The sequence below is a fragment of the Plectropomus leopardus genome, chromosome 18, assembly GCF_026936395.1.
Source record: "Plectropomus leopardus strain MGB_pleo_1.0 chromosome 18, ASM2693639v1, whole genome shotgun sequence".
Taxonomy (NCBI): Eukaryota; Metazoa; Chordata; class Actinopteri; order Perciformes; family Serranidae; genus Plectropomus; species Plectropomus leopardus.
Genome location: NC_142193.1, coordinates 25,604,635 through 25,628,717, shown reverse-complemented (window position 1 = coordinate 25,628,717; position 24,083 = coordinate 25,604,635). Strand labels below are relative to the sequence as shown.

Sequence of the window (24,083 nt, the reverse complement as noted above, 5' to 3'; positions counted from 1 at the left end):
GGAACATGTACACATACAAAGACACACCACAGTGGAAGATGAGTCAGTGATATAAGCGTTGATTGTAATATCTTAACTCTTATAGTGTGTATGTGTGACCAATCCTAACTTTTGAGGCTTTACGTAGAAAAAGAGATCACAGATTTAAACTCAAACTGTGTGTGCGTCTGTTATTGCGGTTCAGCGATTGAATCATACGTAGCAGTTTCATTCATAGCTACACAGTTTTCAGGACATTCCCGACTATTTTGAGAAGTGAAAGGTGAAGTGAGGTGTTCTGTGACGGTGAGCTTATCAGCTGATTTCTATGGAATCCTCCGCTCGGAGTTTCATGTCCTTTAAACAAACACACACACACACACACACACACACACACACACACACCCTTCTCGAGAAATCAATTAAAAACCGACACCCAGACAAAGGTCCACACAAAAGGCAGAAGACACAATGAGAAAGAATAGCAGGGATGTTCTTTCAAAAATGAGCTTGATATTCATCGTTGATAAGAATGAAGGTCGTTAGCTTTTATATAGTCATACAATCTGGCTGCCTCAGTGATCTTGGTTTGTTTTTTTTTTTCTATAAACCAAACACAAATTCCTGAGTTGTCACTGAGAAAAGATATAAAAACCAAATTCCCTGAAGTCTGACATTAGTCACCAATTTCCTTTGTTTCTTTACGCCTCTTCACTGGATTTTTAACTCACCAGTTCTTGTTAATGGGATATCTTAGAATTTATGCTATCATGAGGAACTGATGTTAATCACACAACAGGGTAATGTTTGGACAAACTCCAAAAAAAGTCCACTTGGGATGTGTAATACAGCGTAATACAGTAGTTCCTCTTAACAGCTGCTAGATCATGGCTCCAAGAATTCATAAACTTGTATCTCAAAACTCTCACAAATGACCCACAGCTGTAGGTGTAGAAAATAAAGGGGCACAGCCAGTTGCAGGGTTATTTACTATAAATGACATAAAATAGAGCCAACATGTAGACAGAAGGGTAGAAAGAATTGGGTCGAATAATGGGCTAGCTTGGTGTGACTTTAAAAAAACAGGTCAAGGCTCTTAAAAGTGTGTATTGTGAGGGCTTGATATGTTGTGCTTAAGACAGATACTTTAAGCAGCACTTTACTGTTCTCCCCTCTCACTAAAACAACACTTCCTTGTTTCTAAGACACACGTGACTGAACTAACGAATGAGACGCAAGGAGGACTATGGCATATTGGAGAAAAACCACAAAATAAGATATACACGTTATTAATCTTTGCTTAATGGTTAATACCCAGAACCAGCATCTGTAAAGAACCATCTAGTTTTAACTCGGAGGTCATGCAAACTTAAAAGCATCCTAGATATTCAAATCTGTGTAAGATCTCTACAGTCAGAACTTCAGCTTAACGCTGCATGTGTGGTTTAGAACAGAGAAAAAAAACACATGCATACACACACTAGTATGGTTGCAGTACCAGGAACTCATTCACATGTTTACGCACATGTAACCAGACTTCCCTGAAGCAAGAACCGCGATAAAAGCAACACATACAGACCACAAGACGACTGAGGGCTCCTGCAGCAGCCGCAGCAACAAAGGTGGAAAGTGTAAAGGTAACACGTCTCGCAGAAAAACACAAATATGAATTCAGGTTTTCACACAACAGTGTGTGGAACTGCAGTGTTTATCTTTATCGTCTACCTTTATCAGTGTACGTCAGGGGTTTCGAGTTAATACGGCCATGAAAAACTAAAGCTCTCTCACACAGTAATGTAGTAAGGGTGTGTGTGAGTGTGTTTCTTGGGTTGACAGTTCTTTTCTAATATTTCCTGTGGTTTTCTTGCTCAAACACTGAGGAGAACCTCCTGTTACTACTGGAGTTGATTCTGTGAAGAAGAGGGTGGAAAAAAAAAATCACAAGCAAGAGCGGAAAAACGAAACAAACCCTCGTCTGCCTGCAAACACAACATTTAAACAGCGGCCTCACTGTTGTTAAGTAGAATAATTTATTGCAGTTCTTTATTTATTCCTCTGTTTCAGTTCATTAACAATAATTACAGGTTTAAAAGCAAAAAAGCATTTACAGAGCATACAAACATGTTACATACACACACACTACAATCAGAGAGTAACGGAAGCGTGTCATGACGTTTGGATAGAGGTTGCCGATGGTTGACCTGCTGCCGCGTTGTCTTTCAACATGGCGGCGTGTTCAGTCAACCCATCAGAAGCAGCTCTACAAACTGTGCCAAGCCTCTTCAGCACGCCAGTGATCATCACTATCATTCTTCTGCTATTTACAGTAGCAAGATGGAAAGAGACAAAAACAAAAGAGTATTGCTCTGAATTTCTCCTTTACAAACTCGATGACTGTACAGTTACAAATAAAAGTGGTCGAGCATTAAGACTTGAGCTGTAAGTTAATGGCACAAAAAAGAAAGAGAAAATAGGGAGGGCTGAAGTTAATAATTAAAAATGCTGAGGAGATAATGAGAAAATATGTTCTACAGAATCCTGCTTTTGTTCCTAAGATTTACAAATAGAGTCATAAATCATGAATTAAGGATAAAACACACGGATCCCATTCAACATGATCAATAACACTGCAGTTTGGAGAGATAATTTGTCTGTTACATTCATCTCTCATTGGTTAGCTCTTAAGATTATTGCAGTAGTAAAGCTTTGTTCAGCTGATTAAAGGAGGGGTTCGCCCCCTCGACACTGACCTCAGAGCAGCACATAGCCCACATTCAGACGAGAACGCCCCAACTAAAAATTAAAAAACTCTTTCCTTTGCGTTTTGAAAATATCCTCGCTCATAACATTGAGAGAACGATCCTCATGTACGCAGATCCGCAAAAACAACCAGGCCAGTAGTTGACGGTGCAACTTTGTCATGGTAAACCATAAATGCATGCAGGAAGTGCGGCCGTGACGTCAGCGTTCTCACAGGATCCGCACATTGCCATTTACACCGCAACAGAAGAGGTTACGTTTCCGAAAGATTACACTTTGGAACCCTGCTTCAAAAGTTTGTGTTTGCATTTAATATTTCATGCAGGAACCGTTGCCGTGTTAAAAGCCCCTTCATGTTAGTTCATGTCAGTACCAAAACTTGCTTTTGGGTTTTGAGGTTATTATTTGTAAATTTCCTCGCTTTTAACGCAACCAACAATAAAATCTAAACACTAGGGCTGGGTATGGGTACTTGATATCATTAGGTATTTAGCAAAATAACCTAGTACCAAGAAGTAGTATCAAAATTTCTCCAGACAAAAAATACTTGCATTTATCCTCTTTTTCCCAAATTGAGAAAAAAATATTCTTGCTTTTGCTTGCAGCCAATCACAGCAAGCGTTGTACATTTCAATGCGACACGTGATTAGACCACAGTGGTTACAACCCACACAATGTGCAGTATAGTGAAGTCCAGCGCTGTGTTTTGGAGTTTGCATTCAGGGTGCTGAGATTCTAACAAAGTGTTTGAAAGTAAAGGTATCGAATTAAATAAGCTTTTGGTTTTGGTATCACTAAGGGTACTTGTATTGGTATCATCATCTTTTAAACGATTTCCAGTCCTAATACTGAAAGACAGAAAGGGCAGTCCAGCATTTCGAGATGCCACCAAAATGTTCAAAAGTATAGATAAACCACTCCATTCACATTATGAGTATGAATGAAGTACTTCACTGGTGCAGTGTCTCTTTAAGGACACTGGTATTGGTACTGGTGTCATAATTTTTTAAACCGACCCTACTAAACATTAGGTGCTTTAAGTTTTTTGCCTTTCCTTGAGAATCTAGATTTTATGCTGTATAAGAAGATGAATGGGGGATTTTTTTAATTTTTGGACATCTTTCTGTTTTGACAGACATTAAATCTCATTACAGACAGGATGTACTCTGTCTGTGTTAATCCAGATACATGGAGGGTTAAACTGAGCTCTGGTCAGTGCCTGAGGGGCAACCGGCAGATACATTCAACCCAGTGTTGCTGTGGCAGTGTGCAGACCTGAAGACGCGGATCATATTTCAAACGGTGTCTCATGACTCTTTAAAAGTTGGCACGCTAACACCACTTCTATCTATCAGCTCTATGTCACCCTATGAGGCTGTCAGTTAATCAAGCAAAGTAACTCTGAATCTATCGTCCTAAATATATCAAACAATACTCAACTTTTCAAAGAGAAAAACAGGAGTTCGCCTGTGTTGCTACAGGCTGAAATGCTTCAAGAAGAGAGTGAATGAATGTCTGCATGAACAAAGTGAATTATTAACTGCTACTCAGTGAACTGCTATCCATTATGTATAACCTGCACCACTCATTCAGCTCCATTCAGGTCTTTCAAAACAATTATTCTGTCAGTCAGGTTGCTTATCTGTGAATCTGCTCTGTGAATAAACACACATTATCTAATCCCTGCTGGCTTTAAACTACGGCATGGATATGGGAGGTCAGTTAGTGACCGAGAATTGAAGCTATAAATAAAACTCAACGAGGTCAAAGTTTGTTGATTATTGTTGCATATCTGACAGAAATGCTTTGTTAAACTGCACTCAAGCAACCCACACTGACCTGTCAGGCCACAAGCTCAACGATCGCAATGATGGAAACCAACTGTGATGACAATCAAAAAGCTGCTTTCACACACAGCTCATCTTGCACCTCAAGATGAATTAGTCCAAAAGTTTACTTGCAGGGGACATACACTTTAGGGGACAGTTCACCCACAAATCAAAAATACATGTTTTCCTTCTTAGCTGGAGTGCTATTTGTCAATTTAGAAAGAAAATAGTTCCTACTGAAACTGTTCAGAAGCTCTGTGAATTATCTCAATTAACTGGACCTTCTGGAAAAGGACACCACAATCTCAGTGCTGTCTACTTCCATTATATTGGAGAGAAGGCAGACATCTCTGTGGGCTCTTACACCAGCAACTCACAACCAAACAATCTAGATTGATAAATAACAAGACAGGTGAAATGAAAAATATGTATTTTTGAGTTCTGGTTGAACCGTCCCTTTAAAAAAAAAGTATGTGCTACAACGTAACATTAACACCAAATGAATGCTTACAGACCTGCTCCCTCCTCGCTGAAGATGCTGAAGATGCTGAAGATGATTTAACACATTTTCTACAATAGACACCAATCAGTCTATGGGAAATGAACGGATCATTACTTTACAATACCAGCTAAACAAAATGTAGAAAACACACACACAACCAAGGTGGCTGAATCATTCAAACACACCCAATGGCAGTTCTAGGTGGCAGTAACTGCTATCGGGTCTGACATGCAGCGGCAAAAAGGCAAGTGCAGCTGACTGTATGTAAAGCACGTGTGTGTGTGTGTGTGTGTGTGTGTGTGTGTGTGTGTGTGTGTGTTAGCATAGAAGTGACCACCACCTAAAACATTAGTGGTGAACGTAAGACAGAAAAATAGAGCAGGTCTAAACGGCTCACAGCAGCAGCATGTGGCGTATGCGTGTGTCTTTGAGCTGACAAACAATCGATCAGAATGAGTAAAAAACGTTGCTGGTTGTGCGCCTTTACACGCGCTTGCTAAAAACACGATTGGACACGCTCAGGTGCACAGAAAATCAAATGTGCTTTACACCTTCCTCGAGTTCGCTGTCTCATCCTCTCTGAGTAAAAAGAGTCTTTCTTCATGTGCAAACACAAATGCTGAGATGCTTCCAAAATCCTCTTATGACTATTCGCATCATACACTATCTACAGGTAGCGACACGAAAATATACTGCGGTCAAACCGGATAGTTTAACTATCACACCTCACTGTCCTCTTAGTGCGCGAGAGACATGTTTAAGTGCATGAACGTGACTGTGTGTATGTTGCTTAATCCAGTTCAGGTGACTCTGGCGTTTCAGTGCGTGTCTCTGTGGCGTCTGTGTTCTCTACATGATCTTTATACGTGTCTTCACCTTCATGCTCGTTTTCTCCCTCTGGTCTCTCCAGTGCTTCATCAGTGGGAGTGACCAATTCTGTTGTCGTGGTTTCCTCTTTCACCGTTGCATCAGTCTCTGTCTCATCTGTCGGCGACCCCTCTTCGTCTTCTTTCTCTTCGCCACCATCCTCCTCCTCCTCCTCCTCTTCTGCGATGGAGGCGTCTGGTCTCTGGAGGGAGTGTATTGTGGGAATGTGGCTGGTGCAGGGATGCAGGTGCGGTGAGTCTGCGGGGGGCAGCAGTGTGAGCGACTCCACGCTCAGGGTGTCTGCGCTGTTGTCGGTGAGGAGGGAGATGGTGGGCTGGGACGCTGGGGTGAGGCTCGGGGCCAAGGCTGTGACTGGGGCCGAGGGAGTAGAGGACACTAGTGTTACTTCTCCACCTCCTCCTTCCCCTTCTCCACCTGAGGAGGAGGGCGGGGTGTGCTCCAGAAATGTACCATCATCTAGAGAAGAGTGAGGAAGAGCGTGAGGCATGGTGGAAGACATGAAACTATGTGGCTTTTCTTTAAGAAAGCCTTAAAAAAATGTCTGTCCTGCTTGTTAACGTTCATTTTCTGAATAAAGATCATCTAAAAAGGTAAACAGTGTAGCTTACAATTATTATATCATAAAGTTCAACAAGAATATTATGAAATATCTCCAACTAGTGAAATTTCACAATATTTGCTGAACCCAGCAGAGACTTTAAAAACCTCATGATAACTTTGTAACCAGGGGGATACCGAACACCCTTAGGATTTGAACATGGCAACATCGACACACACGGGAGTAACTACATGTAGTAACTACATAGATCTATGCATATAAGAAGTAACACAGCACAGTGTGTTCACCAGGCACCTCCTTTTGTTTTCATTCTTACAATGTTGGGTTGGTTTCACGTGTTGAACATTAGTGCAGAACAGCTTTAAAAAGAAAGAAGAGGTACCGGATGGACACAGAACACAGGAATGTAATTATAAGTAGCGGAAGAAACACTACCTACAAAATAAGCTATGTGCAGCACTACAATGTAAACTACTATGTTACCATACTTACATTGTACAAGTTTAAGAATGCAAGATGAAAGACAACAAAACTGTTTTTACAATTATCACCGTCAGATGTAGAAAAATGGAAAAAACACTGTATGATGTATTACAGTTTTCTTAGGGAATGTAACTCTGGAGGTCTCTGCATTTCTGGGCCTATGAGTTGTAAACTGAGTGAATGTAATTAGCTAGACTGATTTACTTGTGCAACAATATCTGAAAACACTGGCTTGTTTCCACAAATGCACCCTCGTACCGGAATTGTTTTAGTCATTAAATAAAGCTTTTTTAAGATGTGCTGTTTACATTTGGTAATATTAGCTACAGTTATAAGAAACACTTACTGTCTATACCGACGTTGCCACGCTATGCAATACTTTAAGAAAAAAAAACAATATTCTATATGTCTTTCAGTATCACAGCAAAAAGAAAGAAAACTCCTATGCACACGAACTTGGACTTTTTTTCGTCTGTGCTGGTACAGAAAATGTCACTGAACACACACCTCCAGTCACGTGGTAGGTTCGTTGCTGGACATGCTTGAGGACCAGTTGATTTTCTTCCTCGTTTCATCTGTGCAGCCTTGAGTTGAAAATCTGATTGAAGAGCTGTTTTTTTTTTAAAATAACTTTAACTAAAATTGCAAAGTTTTCAAAGTGTGTTATTGAAAAAGTACCAAAGTTTTGATACCTTTGACAACCTTAAACTGTAAACATAGACTCAGTACCAAAAGAGCGGAGTCTGAACGTATGAAACGCTTGTATGAGATGAAACACTATTGATGTGAAAACTCAAATGGTGAATAAACAGCTAGAATCAACCTAACCAGAGTACTTAACCTTCCTAAACTCTCACTGCACTCAGTGTAACGTAACGCTCACCTGCTCCAGTATTCAGCTGAGGTGAGTTCAGGTGAAAGTGAGCAACAAAGCTTTGGAAACATACGCCCTGAATTACTTATAGCAGGAATTTACTTATGTTTGCTGCAACTCTGTAAACCAGTTTAACAGGTACTCTGAAGGGTGGATACATAATTACAGCAAACAACAAACTTAGTAACATATTGTGTATGACCCCAAGAGTTCTTATATACTAACGGCTCAACTGACAATACTGCAAACTAATGTGGTTTTTGTCTTGTGTGCATATGTAACTGTACCACAGTTACACCCTATACCCTAGATACGTGTCAAGGAGGTATGTGTGTGCTGTGTGCAGATATACTGCGTTGACCACACCTCAGTGCTCCAGTCTAGCTACGAGGTATGTTAGTTATTCTTTGCCAGTAAAATTTCTCTTTACCAAAAAGATTGATTAACATCACAGTCCAGATTCTGTGCCTTATAATGTAGCATATGTGCGTCTTTATGTGTGTATTTATGCATTTAGGGGGTGTTGATGTACTGTGTGTGAGCTACCTGTGGGGCTCTGAGCTGAAATAGTGCTTGCAGTAACAGAGTCACATCTTCCTGTGCTCCCACTCCCACTGGAGGGAGGCGAGGGGGAGGAGAGGGGCGATGGACTGTGCTGAGACACACAGTGAGCCACTGCAAAACCTGGAGACGGCGCACATGAACATAGACACACACGCACAGACATACAGTCATGTGTTACCATGGCTGGTAAATTATTTCATCTGACCATATCTTGCTCTAATGACTCAAGTTGAGTCTGAATTATTGTGTGGTACACAGCATATATACACACACATACACAACATGTACCTTCAGTAAGAGACTTATGTGTCAGGTGCAGTTTTTTTGCTTACATGCACATGTATGCCTATGTGTGTTTTCATATTCTGAGAGAAATATGAACTACAAACCACTGCAGTTCACCCAAAAGATACAGCAGTTAAGTACTAATCAGAAAAAACATGTGAAAACATGTGGACCTAAATGAATGACTCAAATACAAGCCTGCTATCACTTTTTTTCCAGGACCTGCACGTGTTAAAGCTGGGGCAGACAGTTTTATCTTCCCATCTTTGGACAAAAATCCCCAAATAATCTTTAAGCACATTTTAATTCAAGTAGACTAAGAGAAAACTAGAACTCTGCATCTCCTCTTGGTTCTGTTTCCCGACATTGGGAAATCAGGGCTGTAAAAAGAGAGTTTGGCCAATCACAGATGTGCTTGCGTGTCCCCTCAGATTAAATGGCGGGGAATCCCACAAAGAAGTTGCTATTCCAACTTTGCCAACAACTGCCCACGCTGTGTAAATCAACCCAAAAAAGGAAGACGGACTTTTCAAGAGTCTAAAAGAGAGCCTTACAATACACGAAACAAAACAGGTGTCAATATTGGCAAAGCATTTCAGAGATGGAGAGAGAATGCTAATATTAGTTTAGCCTTCTCCTAACTGGGGCCAAAGACTTACGCCTGCTGCTTCAATTTTAAGTTTGTGTAGCATGACACTTCCAATTCACTCCTCACTGCTACAGACCACCACATCGAGAGGAGAGTGGGCAGCAGCTGCTGAGACGGACCCAAAGTTACTGGCAGAAAAATCAACGGTCCAGAAAAACCTGACTAACCGACGGATCAGCAAACTCTCTGTTGCTGTCGCTACAGGTGCGAACTTGTGCTGTTGTTGGTCACCAGCCTGCTGTAACACCCAGCACTGGGGGGATTCCACAGGCCAAATTTGAGCCACTTCAGCTGCCAACTGAAGACCAGTAACCAGAACTGCTGCCCCCTCTCCTCCTGGCTAAGAAGCCCACAGTGGCAGGGAGAAAGGCAGAGGGAGCCAGGGTGGGTAACTTGCTAGTTCTTCACTTATTTGTGGTCTGATAAACAGAGAGAAAACTCTACACTGAAATAAGATTAAATAAATCAATGCATGAGAATTGTCTGGTGGGAGGGGCTTAGGACAGAGAGGGGAGACCTGAAGGAGAGTATTGTAAAATTTGGCCTTTTTTGGTGCCTTTTCTAGATTTCTGCCTGCCCCAGCTTTAAATAAGAGCAGATTTCTTCACTGAGACAAACAAAATGTTCTACTCAGTAACTGCAGCAGGTTGTATGAATCCATGAAAAGGGATTTTTCAGGAACTAAAAAGGATACACAAGTGAACCTGAGGTAAAAGTACAGCAGATGGTATTTAAAATAAAAAGGAAATACATGTTTAATAAATGACAGCAAGGTCAGGGGAGTTTTCAGCAGCATTCTCAGGAGTCAAATCAAAAACCTATTTCCACCTAAGATACTATCACTATTTTGCTTGAAGGTCAAGGCAACTTTCAGAGAAAACTTTCTCTGAGAGTCTAAAAGAAAGGTCTTAATATATTTTAAATTACCTGATGCTATATTATTGATTATTATAATGATTAATATATGAGTATCTAGAGTGTGTCAATCATAGGAGAGCTTACTGCCATTGTTTTATGTTTGTATGATCATTCAGATCTAGATTATAAGCGCTCTGCTATTTTTCTTTTTAGTGTCTACTATGTTTACTTTTAAAGCCGAGAAAGAAGCACGAAAAGATGAGTTTCTGGATCTGTCAAGTCGTGTTTAGGCCTTAGTGTGTAGACGGTTTGTGTGGACTCTGGTTTTCTGTATTTCACCTGGTACTTTATCGACAGAGGCGAAGACTGATCTATTTGCCGTGGGATCGTTGGGCGCCCGTCTCGACTGCTCGTAGAACCGGAAAGGCAGAGCGCTGGGTGAAGCGTTGGATGTCTGACCGAAACCCAACACCTCTGTCGCACTGGGCTGCACAGGCAGGTCCAACAGAGCTGCATACGGAGGAAGGAGAGAGAGCAAGAGCACATTTATGGCGTCAAATGACAGAGAAGAGCGTCTACCTTACGTCACAGAGGGGGACTAAATTCAAACTTAGTCAAGAGCGTGTCTCACTGGTGTCCCCTGTATTTGTTTTTCACTAGTTTCAGTGTAACTAGGAAATGTTTTTGTATGCATGACTGTTTAGTCAATGAGACTTTTTGTAACTGCAGAGGCTATTTTGGCAGGACTCACATCCTCTTTTAATTTGCTGCATTGGCAAGATTTCTGATTTCTGTTATGACTTTTGTGTGTAATTCTACAGAACATCGTGAGGGGAAGTACAAGTGACTGATGGGCAAATCCATCAGTGAGAAATGACTAGAGGAGGGGGATGTCATTTTTAAAAATGGACTAATTGATTAGAACTGAGCAAGGAAATGATAGCTCTTAAAGAAATTAGCTATCAACTCTGTTGGAGAGCAGTTTCACTTCAATTAAATTTAGTAAAGTGACTAATAATTAATTGACCTTTTGATTACGCTTTTTTAATAATGTTTAATGAATCAGTGAAGCCCTGCTAAACATCTGTTAGGAGCAGTTAAACTTAAACATAAACTTTATTTAATTGTCTATTGTTATATTTTCGGTGCTGTGTACTACTGTTTTAAAGAGTTTTATTTTAACTCATTGTTTCGTGGTTGACATCTCATAATTTCAGTTAAAATCCACTTTACCGTATTTTCAAAGTGGCTTCTTAAAAACTTTCAACCTGTACGTGAAAAAAAAAACAACCACACTACAAATGCTGAGGGGGTTTGACCTATTAAGCGAAGGCAGAAGCTTTAAACGACTTCCTGTTTACTCACCTGCGATCCTCTGCATCTTCATGCGTCTGGCCTGGATGCGACCCTTGGCCAGCCTCTGCTTGGCGATGATGCAGCGGATGTGGTCGGCAAAGATGAAGTTGGCCTGCAGGATGGGCAGGGGCTTGGCGTGGGGATTGGAGCTGGGCTTATGGATGACGATGTTCAGCGCTCTGCTATCGTCCTCAACGCCAGACACCTGCATGTCCTGTTGAGAGAGGGAGGGAGGGAGATAGTGTTGGACAGATTAAATAATGAGATGTAAAGAAAAAGTAAAATGGAGAAAGTGGGAATGAAAAAGTGACAATAAGAATAAAACAGTGCAACAAAGACAGACAGAAACAAGAAAATAATTTGAGTAAAGTAGCATGAAGCAAAAATGATAAAAAAGTGACTTAAAGGGGAGATAAATCTAATGTTAATGTTAATGTTAGATGGATTTGCAAGTTCAGGCCAAAAAACAGCAGTTCACATTCACAGAGAAGAAAAAGGAAGGAAATGTTATATGATATAGACTCAAATAATCAGGAAACACATTGTAAAAAGACTTCCACTGTGTCTGTTTCATAACAGCATACTGTATGCTCTGTTATTCATATTTTGGAACTTCGCTAGAAAAATTAAATGCAAAATCACTTTAGCTTATCTGAAACCATACTGACACAGCATGATTTAACATGTTTGACCCATCAACATTCCTAGAAATGACGTAAATGTGTTACTGTATGCTCAGTCATGATTTCTAGAATGCCTCCAGGTATAAGAGAATAAAAAAGGCTCACACAACAACAAGTCAACATCTGATAAATTAAGAGGAGAAAGAAAAAAAGAAGAGAAACAAGAACTTGGAGGGAGTGAGAGGGAGGATTGAGAAAACTGAGACAAAAAAGGAATGGGACATAGTATAAAATATTCTGTAAATTCATAAGATCTTGACTCAGTAACAGTAAAGTTGATGTGGATGAATTGGAGCTAGAAAAGAGGGAAAAAAATAAAATATGTGTAAAGTATACAAGAAGAGGAAAGTAGAAGTAGTTAAAATATAAAATAAAAAAATAAAAAACATAAATTGATTGTTCTATTGACTGAGCATTTCATTCACTCTTTAGCACAAATATTCATACACACAGACATCAACACAGCACTTTTCTCTTACTTGCAGAAGGCCCGCAAACTTGACTACACCCCATCCAAGGCGTTTGGTTTCTGGTTCAACCAGACTCATCTGGTACACATCGACAGCGAGGAACCTCTGGGCCTGGCCGCCATCTTTACTGACCACCATACAGGCTATCAGGTCACTATTATCTGAAAAAAACGACAAGACACGACAGTGAATTACTGCTATGTTACTAAACTCCAGGTATGGCTGAATAGGTGCCTCGAGTACGTCCGTGACCTTTATCAAACACAATATCACCTCTAATGACCAATATTATGCACTCAAATCATGAAATATGCCATTTCAATAGACACAAAAGATCAAGAGTCTGCAGCCAGGACAGGAGTCATCTCCATAGAGTTAAAATATGTACAGTAAGTGATGAAAGGAATGTAAAATAGTGTTTTTGCAGGCCCAGGCCTGTCCTGCAGCACTACAGTGCAAAGTGGTACTTGAAATTTCTCTTGTGCTGCTTTTCCAAGTATTTAAATCTTTGAAACCTGAAGCACACTGGAGTGATTTCTTTCTTCACCATGTTCACAATTTTAGTTTACAACATTAGCATGTTAGCGTCTGCTATTTAGCACAGCAGTTGAAAAGTATCAGACATAAAGAAATGTATGGTTTGTGTCTTGTCTTGGTTTGGTATTCAGTCCTCAGAGTCCTTCACACTTGGCACATTTTATGAGAGGAGGCTATAGACATCTGGAGGTTAAGATGAGACAAAGACCTCTGTCTGTCCCAACATAAATAGTCTTAAGCAACGGTTGCACAGCATGTTTTGCCTTTTCCATGGTGGTGTTATTGTAAGGGATTCTGTATGCATAGGGACACACTGTAAAAAGCTGATAAAATGTAATGTTACTTAAATGTTTTGGTAAATCTGTGTGCATGCATACATGCTGTACCAAGAGTTTCGGTCATGTCAGATTGATGTCATAAACATGCATTATATTAAAGTAAAGACTCAAGTTTATTATATCAGTCAAAGTGAAGATTGACAAAAGGTTTTCCACATCAGGCGCTAAACATAGAGTACAGCTGATGTGAGTGTCATTGTTCTTTGCAGGAACTTTTGCAGGAAGACCCTGACACATTGTGAACAGTGTTGCCACCTCTTTTCCACTGAAAGTAGTGACTACAGCTTTAGATGATGTCATGCGCTCATTTGCAAAATGGTGCTGTCACTGCGTATTAATATTAGCATTCAAACTTTGCTGAATTAGGTTCAATAAAACAAATCATCATCATCAAAAAACAAACAAAAAAACCCAAAACATTTGAGTATCATGAAAGCTTTGCTCAGAAGGAGACATGCATATACTCCTGCACGAGAAGCTCATGACAATGCAAGATTTAAAAATTAATGACGTCCTCCTACACTGAGTTGTAACATTAGCTAGCTAAATGGTCAAAGTCAGCTAGCAGTGGACGCACGCTTCCTTCTGAATGTTGATACAGCTGGCAGGTGCAGTTTGGTAGAAAGAAAATAGTCCCTCCTTGAAACTGCAAACAACAAGGTCTGTGGATTATCTTGAGTAACTGGGTCATGATTTCTGGAAAGAGACATTGCTGTTGAGTTTTTTTGTGATTTAAACACCACCACCACCACATGTGCCGTCTAGTTCCATTAAATATGGGAGAGAAGGCCAAACATCTCTACGGCTGATATCTGTGACACACAGCAACTCACACTGAAACAATACAGATTGACAAATAGCGCTATAGGTAAGAGGAAAAATATATATTTTTGATTTTATGGTAAACCGTGTCTTTAGTAAGCTTTATAATAGACATTTCCACTTTAAATGCTGTAAAAATTATAGCACAGGGTACATAAAATGTATCATGAACATACAGAGTAGACATGGAGCACTTTCTTAGGACAAAGGTTGTTAATTAAACAATGAAGTTTCAATAAAATAAAATACAACAATAAATTGTCAGATGATGGAGATTAAAAATACTATATCGCCCACTAAAACACAACACTAAGATGATAGACTGAGACACACATGATTCATCATGGATATTTCACTGGAATATACTTGATTACTAATGCAAACCACATAAAATGAAGATACTGTAACTTTAACAGTGAGCTTCTGTTTTATTCTTCAATTGAAATTCAGACCCAACAATGAGTCATCTTCTTTAGAAACACCAAGGTGCAAAAATAAAAATACAGTCACTTGCCAGTCACTGAAAGAGTACAGTAGTGCTACTCCTAAAACACCTAAAGTGTATAGTTATTATTACTTAAACTATTCTTAATAAAGCAGTTTTATTTTTTTACTGTTGAGCTGCATTTGACTATAAAATTACTTTTGTGTCCACACACTAAAGTACATCCATACTGATACAAAGCACACAGTCAAAACAGACACACTCTTACACACACTTAAAGGGCAGAGCAGACTTTTCTCCCACGTATATCAGGGCGGTAAAGAAATGATAAGCCCACATCTTCAGTTTACTACAACACCTACAGAGAGGCAAACACGTAATGTGGGACTGATGCTGATCTGATTTGACAAGGCTGGTTTTGGTTTTAATATCACCCAACGCAACTGATTATAAATGTAAACTGGTAACACCTCACTAATGTACAGTCCCCCAAGGAAACTTCTATTATGCATGTAGAGTCTCACTCATGTCCTTTCAACTATTTATGCTCTATTGTTCCTTGATTCATCTTTACATTGTGAGTGGCTAATGTTAAACATGTGAAATTGGCTGAAGTACGTTTGTTCATTTAAGTTGCCTCCATGTTCACAGCTGTTGATGATGACTACATACTACATGGTGGCTTGTGGTGTAAATTATAGTGGCACCCTTTGGTTATATGACTTTCTCTCTTTCCTATATAAAACGATACAGAGGGTTACCAGGAACTTGCCTTTACACACTGAAACAGTGTGAAGGGAAAAGTACCTGCAGCTGCAGAGGTAGTCCCCGACTCACTAAGCCAGCAAAGTGACGCTAACAGCAAAATGGTCGGAGAAATTAGGGGAAATTTGATGGCCTGAATCCCCTGACCAGCTGGAAAAAAAACCCTCCCACCCCTGACTTCTTATTAACTTTGAGCTACCGAAGGCGGGGGTGGGGGTGGGTCCACTTGGTCATAAAGGCATGAGAATTTTGATCATTTAATTGACGACACCTTGACTTTGGGATCTTTAAAAGTTTCTATGACTGAACTTGTTTTGAAAGTACTTTTGGACAAATTGCAGGGAAGCACCTCTCTTTTTAAGATTTGGTGTCAAGTATCTTTCCATCTTTTAGCAAAGTCAACTCTGTATGGATACATAGATTTTAAATCTAAAAGATGGGATAGGATTAAATAAGTTTAGACTTCTACCTTCTCCTTTTCAGACATGAAAAAAATTAGACACACACACACACACACACACACACACACACACACACACACACACACACACACTTTTTTAATTTACTTTTTCTAATTATTATTTTATTAACATGTTTGAAATTAAACATAATTCAGATTCAAAACTCAATTCAATTCAAGTTAATTCTTAGATACCCTCCCTCTCATAGAAGATGGTTGTTAAGAACAAAAGGAATATTAATGTTTATTCAGCAGTTACTGTTGCAGTGCCTGGAGGCATTCTGCTGTGTCACGTGTTACATTTATCAGTCCTTTTTGCCGGTTATCATCATTAGTCATTCAGCAAATGTGTTGTTGATGCTATTTATTGCAATAAAATTCTTCAGAAATTTGCTTAAGAAGAAATACACCCTGTGTTTTGCCTTTTTTTTTTTTTTTTTTTTTAAAAAACAGTGTGTAAGCTTTGGCCAAGTTGGCCCACATGAATACATGAATGGCCCTATCTAGAGCCAGTGTTTGGTTTGTCCGTTGTGGGCTATTTCAGAAATATTACAGTGCAACGTGGTGATCTCCATAGACACCCGCTCCCCGTGTGAATATTATCAACTCATTCTAAGCTAACTAAAACACAACAATCCTTATTTTCAGGTTATTATACACTAAACAAAACATACTTAATATATCATATTCCATTTCTGCCAATATATCCCCCCAAATCCTACACACTGGACATTTAACTACAATCAAAGTGCCAGTGAGCAAGATGGCGCCGTGTAGCTCTCTGTTACGTGTTCAACACTCCCCGTCCTTTCAAGTATTCCCTGGAGCTATCAAGTGACACTAAATAAACTTGCCAGGTTGCCCAAACATTACTGAAGGTAGACAATGGAGTGATTGTATTCACAGGTACAAGAAAAAAAACAAAAAACATGTGACTCCAGTTTAGATTCTCGCTTCATATCCCTTGAGCATTTCATGCTGCGATAACAGAAATGACTGGTTACACCTGATCATGTCCGTATAACACAAAGTCAGTGTCATCAATAATCTTCAAAAGTGACTATTTGAACAACTGTGACAATTTTAAACTCATTGTTGTGGATTACCGTTTTTGCATGGTCATGTGATTCACAAATATATGCAACTAGGAGTAGGTGCACTTACTAAACTCCACTTTTTCTGTTAAGGTTCCTGTTGATGGGAATGCAACATGACCTTCCAGTTGCAAGACCATCTGTATGAAACCACAAGACTACTACTGCACTGACACAATACACAGGTACAGACATTAGCAAATGTTCTGTGTTTCAACAGCTACCCAAGGATGTGGTGAAATGGAGGAGGTGGCAACTTAATGGTCAAAATAAGGAGTTTGTGGGTGGAAGGTTGCAGGTTCAAATCCCCCAACCCACAAGGAAAAACCCTCCCTCTTTCCACAATTACTCTGCCAGAGTGTTCTTAGTAAACCACCTTGCTCAAATGAAAGTGACAGTGACTTAGTAAGAACTAGAATTACCGCCTTGTGGTTGTATGCCTCAGCTAACCAGTCAAATAGCAGTTCACATCAATGTCTGTCTAGACTCATATGTATCCATGACAACAGACAATGCTTTAAATATACACGTTGCTGTAAAGAAGCTACTAATTCTGAAATGTGGATGCTTCACACATCTTCAGCACGCCAAAAAGGTGGTTTCAAGGTGGGCACTTAGGATAGTGTCACCAATTCAGTATTTGATTAAATGCCTCCCATTCTGTTCCTCAGGTATGGCCTTGAGTAATGGCCAGAGAAGTGTTTTGGTAGACCATTACAAATCACAAGTGGAGTTGACCTTTGACCTTCAGGATATATAATGTCATCACATCTTCATTTTATCAGATTAGACATTTCTGTGTAATTTTGTCATAATTAGCATGTGAATTCTTAAGTTTTAGCCAAAAATCTGTTTTGTGAGGTCGACTTTGACATTTGACCCACAAAATTTAAGTTTAAGTTTGAAAGCCAAATTTGAGGAAATTCCCTAAAGGTGTTTTTAAGATATTGTGCTCACAAGAATGAGAACAACACATCTTTTGTGTACATACTATTCTATTACTTACTTATTATTATGTGTACATACCTTATTTCCTCTATGTACATACTTATTTTATTACTTATTTATTGTTATTTGTTATTGTTATTTTCTTTGTTACATTTCACTTTTCTTTTTTCATGCTGCTGTAACATTTGGAATTTCCCCCAATGGGGGATCAATAAAGGAATATTCTATTCTATTCTAACACATGGTCACAGTTACCTTGAGATTTGACCTTTGACCACCAAATTCTAATAATTTCATGGTTGTGTCCAAGTGGGCGTTTGTGCCAAATCAGAGGAAATCCCCTCAAAATGTTCTTGACATATTTCGTTCATGAGAATGGGACAGACAGACAACCTGAAAAAATGATGCTTCCAGCCATGACTGTTGGTGCAGATGCATAGAAAAGGAAACAAAGTAGTAAACCCCAAAATGTTAAAGCAACATATTTTTTAACCATACATGTGTAAAGTTAAATGCAAGATGGATAACCATAATAACAAATAATTTTTAACTGAATCTTTTCAAGTTACAGAATTTTACTGGAAATCATGTCATATATGTTATGATAACATTTATAGACTATCATTAATTTTATCTGCCACAGACTCTTTCAACAGGCATTTGGAATGTAAAAACAGTCAGTTTCAATCACTGAATTCAATTTGAAAGTAAAACTGCACGGTGACATTTGGTTTCAATAAGTATGTTTCTATCTAGATCCATCAAGTATTCTTTTTTTTAGATATAATTTGCCCTTCCACAAAAAGGGAAATGAAGAAATACCAGAATTAAGTTTGTTTCCATTACCAGTCTAGCTTTCACCACAAAACATCAATCACAAAAGCGAAAAGTCTCTCAAGAATGAAAACTAGGTCAGCTATGAATGTCAGCTTATTATGGCTGTTTCATGCAGTCTGGGGACAAAATGTATAAAAAAAAAAGAATACATATATTTTTAAATATTATGATGCATAAACCAATGGCAACATGACCACAACACATCTACAAAAATCATCTTGATTCTGCGTAATTGGTTTCATCCATTCATCAGGCTTCTTTTTTCAGGTTTAAATCTTTAATCGTTCTGCAAATGTGTTTTCAAAAAGTACCGAAACTGCTGATCAGTCATCAGAGATGATATGATAACTCTTAAAAGGCCATGGCTACAAAGATTTGCCACAGGCTGTACAGTCATCACTACTTAGTAAACAACCCCATGGAATTTACAATGAACTCTTCTCTTCGAGTAGAATTCTAAGAAATGATATTAATGGTACGTCTGTAGCCTTTCCATTCTTTCAAATCACAAATAAGATTAAATATATGATGTAGGTAAAACAAACCCAAATACAGAACATTTTACTTGTATAGTGGTGCATGAAATGTAATTTGCAAAAAACTGTGTAACTTTCTTAACTTTTCATCCTTATAGTTGTGCGAATGATCAGTGCAGAGAATGAGAGAAGAAAAGAAATAGTGTAAATAAAGTGTGAAAGAGGAAAAGAAAACACACTGTAGAAGAAACTTTCTCTGCTTGCATCATAAGGTACACCTAATATAAATACTACATGACATATTGCGGAGTTTGTGGTCAGTGTTACTTTCTTTCTGAGAGCCTTGCTTATCAAAATAAACTTAAAATAAAATAAAAACGAGGGAATAGGCCCATTTCAAAGAAGAGAGGTGTCCTTCCTGTCTACACTTCCACTCCGCAGTCAGATCGAAAGCCATGACTGAATCGGTATAAACTCTATCCTTTCATTTTTATTATGTAAGTGACACTGAAATTAATTTTTACAAGGTAGTAATAACACACTATAAAACAATAATATAATTGCGTCAAAGGTGTCATCTATCCATGTCTATTTCAACTCATCCAGCGCAGGGCTGATAGCTGACATTGGGCGGGAGCTGTGGTCACATTGTGACGGCATGCCTTGCAAATATGATAGCCATCTTTTACCACAGATCATGAAGAAAAAAACTGGACTTATACACTACGTAAGATGAACAGTAATTGTTTGTTTTTTAATCCTATGTGATTCCCTTGTCATTTTGGAGATATCCAAAATGCTCCCACATTGTGGGCATTATTTAATAATAAAAAAAGAAATACAAATGGCTTAACCTTCAACATACTTTGGCGTGCAGCCTTGATGCAGCACCTTTGTGAGAACAATGATTCTGAAATTACCTTTTGAACTTACACACTTGAACAACACGTTATTCTTTATAAGTGAGTTGCAGCCTACTTTTAGTTACTGACAAGTGGAGCACTGTAAGGTTGCGTTGACAGAAAGTTGAATATATACATACATTTTGTATTATTTAAAGGTGTCATAGCACTGGTACTGCAAAAGTATGCATGTACATGTCAGCAAAAAAAAAGGCACAAACAACTTTGCAGAGCTTGTGCACTGAGTGTGTGTGACATCACTCCTGTTCACATCACTGTATGTGTGATATCTGACGAGGCAGAGCTAACCACGTGCAAGTTTCCTTCACATCATCTACACACCTGTGTACAGTAAGAGAAGGTTGTTCAGGTTATCTCGGCGTGTGGGAAGCTGCGTGCTCACATACGTGTGAGTGTGTCTGTATACTCGTCTGTGGTTGTGAATGTTGGCATGTGCATGTGTGTGGGTTAAGACTGAACTGAACCGTCCGTGTTGTACATCGAATGCTGTCCTCTGCAGAGAGAGTGTGTTCGACAGAGAGAAAGCGTGTCTGATGTGAGGCAGACATTCATGCTGTAAATGCAGATTGATGAAAGTTGTTTTGCGGAAACTGTAAACTGGTGGGGTAGTTTAGAGTTGTTTATCCTTCTCACGTAGGTAAAGAGGCCAGTGCCTGTAATTTTCTTTCCTTGCCTTTCATAGGTTACACTTTAATTGAACTAATTAAATTAAATTATGTCTTTTATGGTGTCCCTCCTTGAAGTTTGACCCTATTTCCCAAAAGTGTAAAAATTATAAATAAGCACACAAGCCCTCCTGAAGCATGTGGTCTACAAGTATAGAGTATGCCTCTGTTACTCTGTGGGTTTGTGTTCATGTGTGAGTTTCTGTGTGTGTATGTGTGTGTGTGTGTGTGTGTGTGTGTGTGTGTGTGTGTGTGTGTGTGTGTGTGTGTGTGTGTGTGTGTGTGTCTTACTGAGGTCTAGGACGTCATCTGTCTTGATGAGGTCTTCAGGTCTCGTCAGAGGCAGCTGCGTCTCGGGTTCTCCCTGGAGCTGAAGCGATAAGGACCGCAACATGAAGAACACACGGATCGCCTGTGCAGAGAGCAGAGAGGTCCCGCATAAACAGAGATGTTATGTTAAATGAACAGTTCACCTCAAAATCCAAAATATATTTTTTTCTCTTAACAGTAGTGCTATTTTTCAATCTAGATTATTTTGGTGTGAGTTGCAGTGTTGGAGATATTGGCCGTAGTGATGTCTGCCTTCTCTCCAATATAATGGAACTAGATTGGTGCTCTGAGTGACAAAAACAATCCATTTGAAAAACTCAAAAGCAATGTCTCTGTCCAGAAACCATGACATGGTTACTGAAAATAATCCACAGATCGTGCTGTGAGCAGTTCATTTACAAACTATTTTATTTCTATTGAACTACACCCGCCAACCTTATCACTGCACTGAAGGAAAGCACCAACTAATGTTACAGTTCAGTCCAGGAGGATGCCATTAATGTTTGCATTCATCTCGTGCAGTCACCAGCACAAGCCTCTCGTCCATGAATAGATATATGCGTTCCTGCTGCGTGGTGATTCCATAAGCGGGTGTGGTTTGGACAGAAAAAAATCAAATTGCTTGCAACAAGGTCTGTGGATTATCTTGAGTAACCAGGTCATGATTTCTGGAAAGAGACATTGCTGTTGAGTTTTCTCATGTATTTTTTTGGCCGAGTGCCATCTAGTTCCATTATATTAGACTGAAGGCAGACGTCTCTACGGCCAATATTTCCAACACTCTGCAACCCACACCCAAACAATCTAGACTGATAAACAGCAATAAGGGTAAGAGGAAAAATATGTATTTTTGATTTGGGGGTGAACTGTCCATTTAAATCCACTTTCCTGTCTAAAACATACAGTTACAACAAGCCAATATAAGAATTTAAGCATGACAACGCTCCAAAAAAAATGCCATTAGAGAACAATAGGTGAGGCTGATACGTCAGCCTTACAGTGTTTTTGTCACTGTCAGAATCAGGTTAATGCGTTTCATCTTTCATCTGAGCTTTGTAGTGCTGCAGTTTGTGTGCATCATGGATGCTTTTTTGGCAGAGCACCAAACCAAAGGAATGTGACGTGAGATGCACCTGGTATGTGTGTTACAGTGCAATTACCCTGATGTTTTAATGTCAACAATTCTCTAAGTAAAAATAGTTCTACTTAAATTTGCATATGGCATCAAGACGAAATTCATATTTATAGTACAAGACCCGACTTTCCCACAATCTTACATTTCTGAGAGTCACTGATTTCAGACTTAAGTGTTAGATGCATAGACTTAGTAATGTAGACTAAGCTTAAGCGTGCGTGCGTGTGTGTGAACATACCTTGCGTGTCTTTTCTACGTCACCGCAGGGCAGTCTCTTTACAAAGTCAATGCCAGTCAGAGGGGTCCCGGTGGGTGGCAGCAGCACTGAGGCATCCATCATTAGATACTCCACATTCAGCGGTTTACTCTGCAACATACACACATGCACAAGTCCAGACAAGCCCACGCACAGCACCGCACAAACATTACGAACACTGGAATTTTTTTCTGTAAGCTCAGGTCAATCATGCTACATTTTTTAAAAGGCCAACTAACCGTCATGCTCCTGTATTCATCTTCAAACATGTCCAGAAAGATCTCCTCGCCCTGTAATGACATGAAACAACTGGTAAATTAAAAATACTGCAGAAAATGTGTGGACAAAACATTTACAGTGAATTTTCAGATGGCTCGTGATTTTCAGAGTTTCACTGCCTTTTTGCATAAAGTGAACTCAGCTGTCAAAATGTTAGATGCATTCACACAATAAGTGTGTATGCATAATCTCTATGGACACACTGTTCTGTATGATAAATACATATTACACATCATGCATGCATACCCACTCACTCCTCTACACCCTTTCTTGTTAACCATCATCCTGGAACAGTGCCAAAGCAGCCAATACTAAATAGTAAAAGTCGTAACATACTGATTTTAAAGTTGTGGGCCATACTGGAATGTTTCTGTACACATTCTCTATCAACTAAAACTCTGATGAAACTTAACTAGCGGCTCCATTATTATTATTATTTTTTTTAGGTTTTTATATCATTCCGTAGCTTCCCAGTAATGTTGCTTAAGAATTCAAACCTGAAAACTCAAATTTTGATCCAAGCAGGTATGTTTTAGCCTCTAAATTGCTATTTCCCCAAGTCCTTCTAAAAACTTGTTTTCCACATGACTTGATGTATTTTCTGCACAATGTCACTGCTATATATAAGCCCAGTAGACTGCATAAAATGGATGTAGCTATTGTGACGTCACCCATTGGTTTTTGGAGTAGCATTTTAAAGTGTTGAATTCAGCATTTCAGTCGTCCCCACCTTGACTTTTTGGAGCCAGAAGAGACCATATTTAGCAGGCAGTTTTGAGCTATAGAGGAGCGAGAGATGGATCTGACTTACAGACTGTGTTTGAAGAATGCAGATGGATCTTCTTCTTAACAAGCCACCGCTGTATACTAAAAAGACTCATTTGCTTTAAGTACTTCTTTCAACTTTTCCTACTTTTCACCACTAGGTCATACGACATGACTCATAACCCATGCCAGTATCATATACTCACAATTGACTCATCTGTCTGCAGTTCTGTGCATGCAGGTTGTTGAAAAATAGTATATGGGAGTCA

General features: G+C 39.2%; 1 protein-coding gene across 4 annotated transcripts in view; it reads right to left on the bottom strand.

Moving 5' to 3' along the window:
* Nucleotides 1–1,986: 1,986 nt before the first annotated feature.
* Nucleotides 1,987–24,083, bottom strand: part of clec16a (C-type lectin domain containing 16A) — a 51,680-nt gene continuing 29,583 nt past the window's right edge. For 2 of the 4 annotated variants that reach the window (XM_088069467.1, XM_088069468.1), the window contains exons 16-23: nucleotides 23,010–23,060; nucleotides 22,753–22,881; nucleotides 21,341–21,461; nucleotides 12,749–12,900; nucleotides 11,596–11,800; nucleotides 10,570–10,740; nucleotides 8,421–8,558; nucleotides 1,987–6,414 (exon numbers count right to left, since the gene is read on the bottom strand). In XM_088069467.1, the coding sequence (XP_087925593.1) occupies nucleotides 5,861–6,414; nucleotides 8,421–8,558; nucleotides 10,570–10,740; nucleotides 11,596–11,800; nucleotides 12,749–12,900; nucleotides 21,341–21,461; nucleotides 22,753–22,881; nucleotides 23,010–23,060 (1,521 nt within the window). In that variant the 3' untranslated portion in view covers nucleotides 1,987–5,860. The remainder of the gene's footprint in view (nucleotides 6,415–8,420; nucleotides 8,559–10,569; nucleotides 10,741–11,595; nucleotides 11,801–12,748; nucleotides 12,901–21,340; nucleotides 21,462–22,752; nucleotides 22,882–23,009; nucleotides 23,061–24,083) is intronic. The other 2 variants (XM_088069469.1, XM_088069470.1) reach the window with 2 other exon arrangements.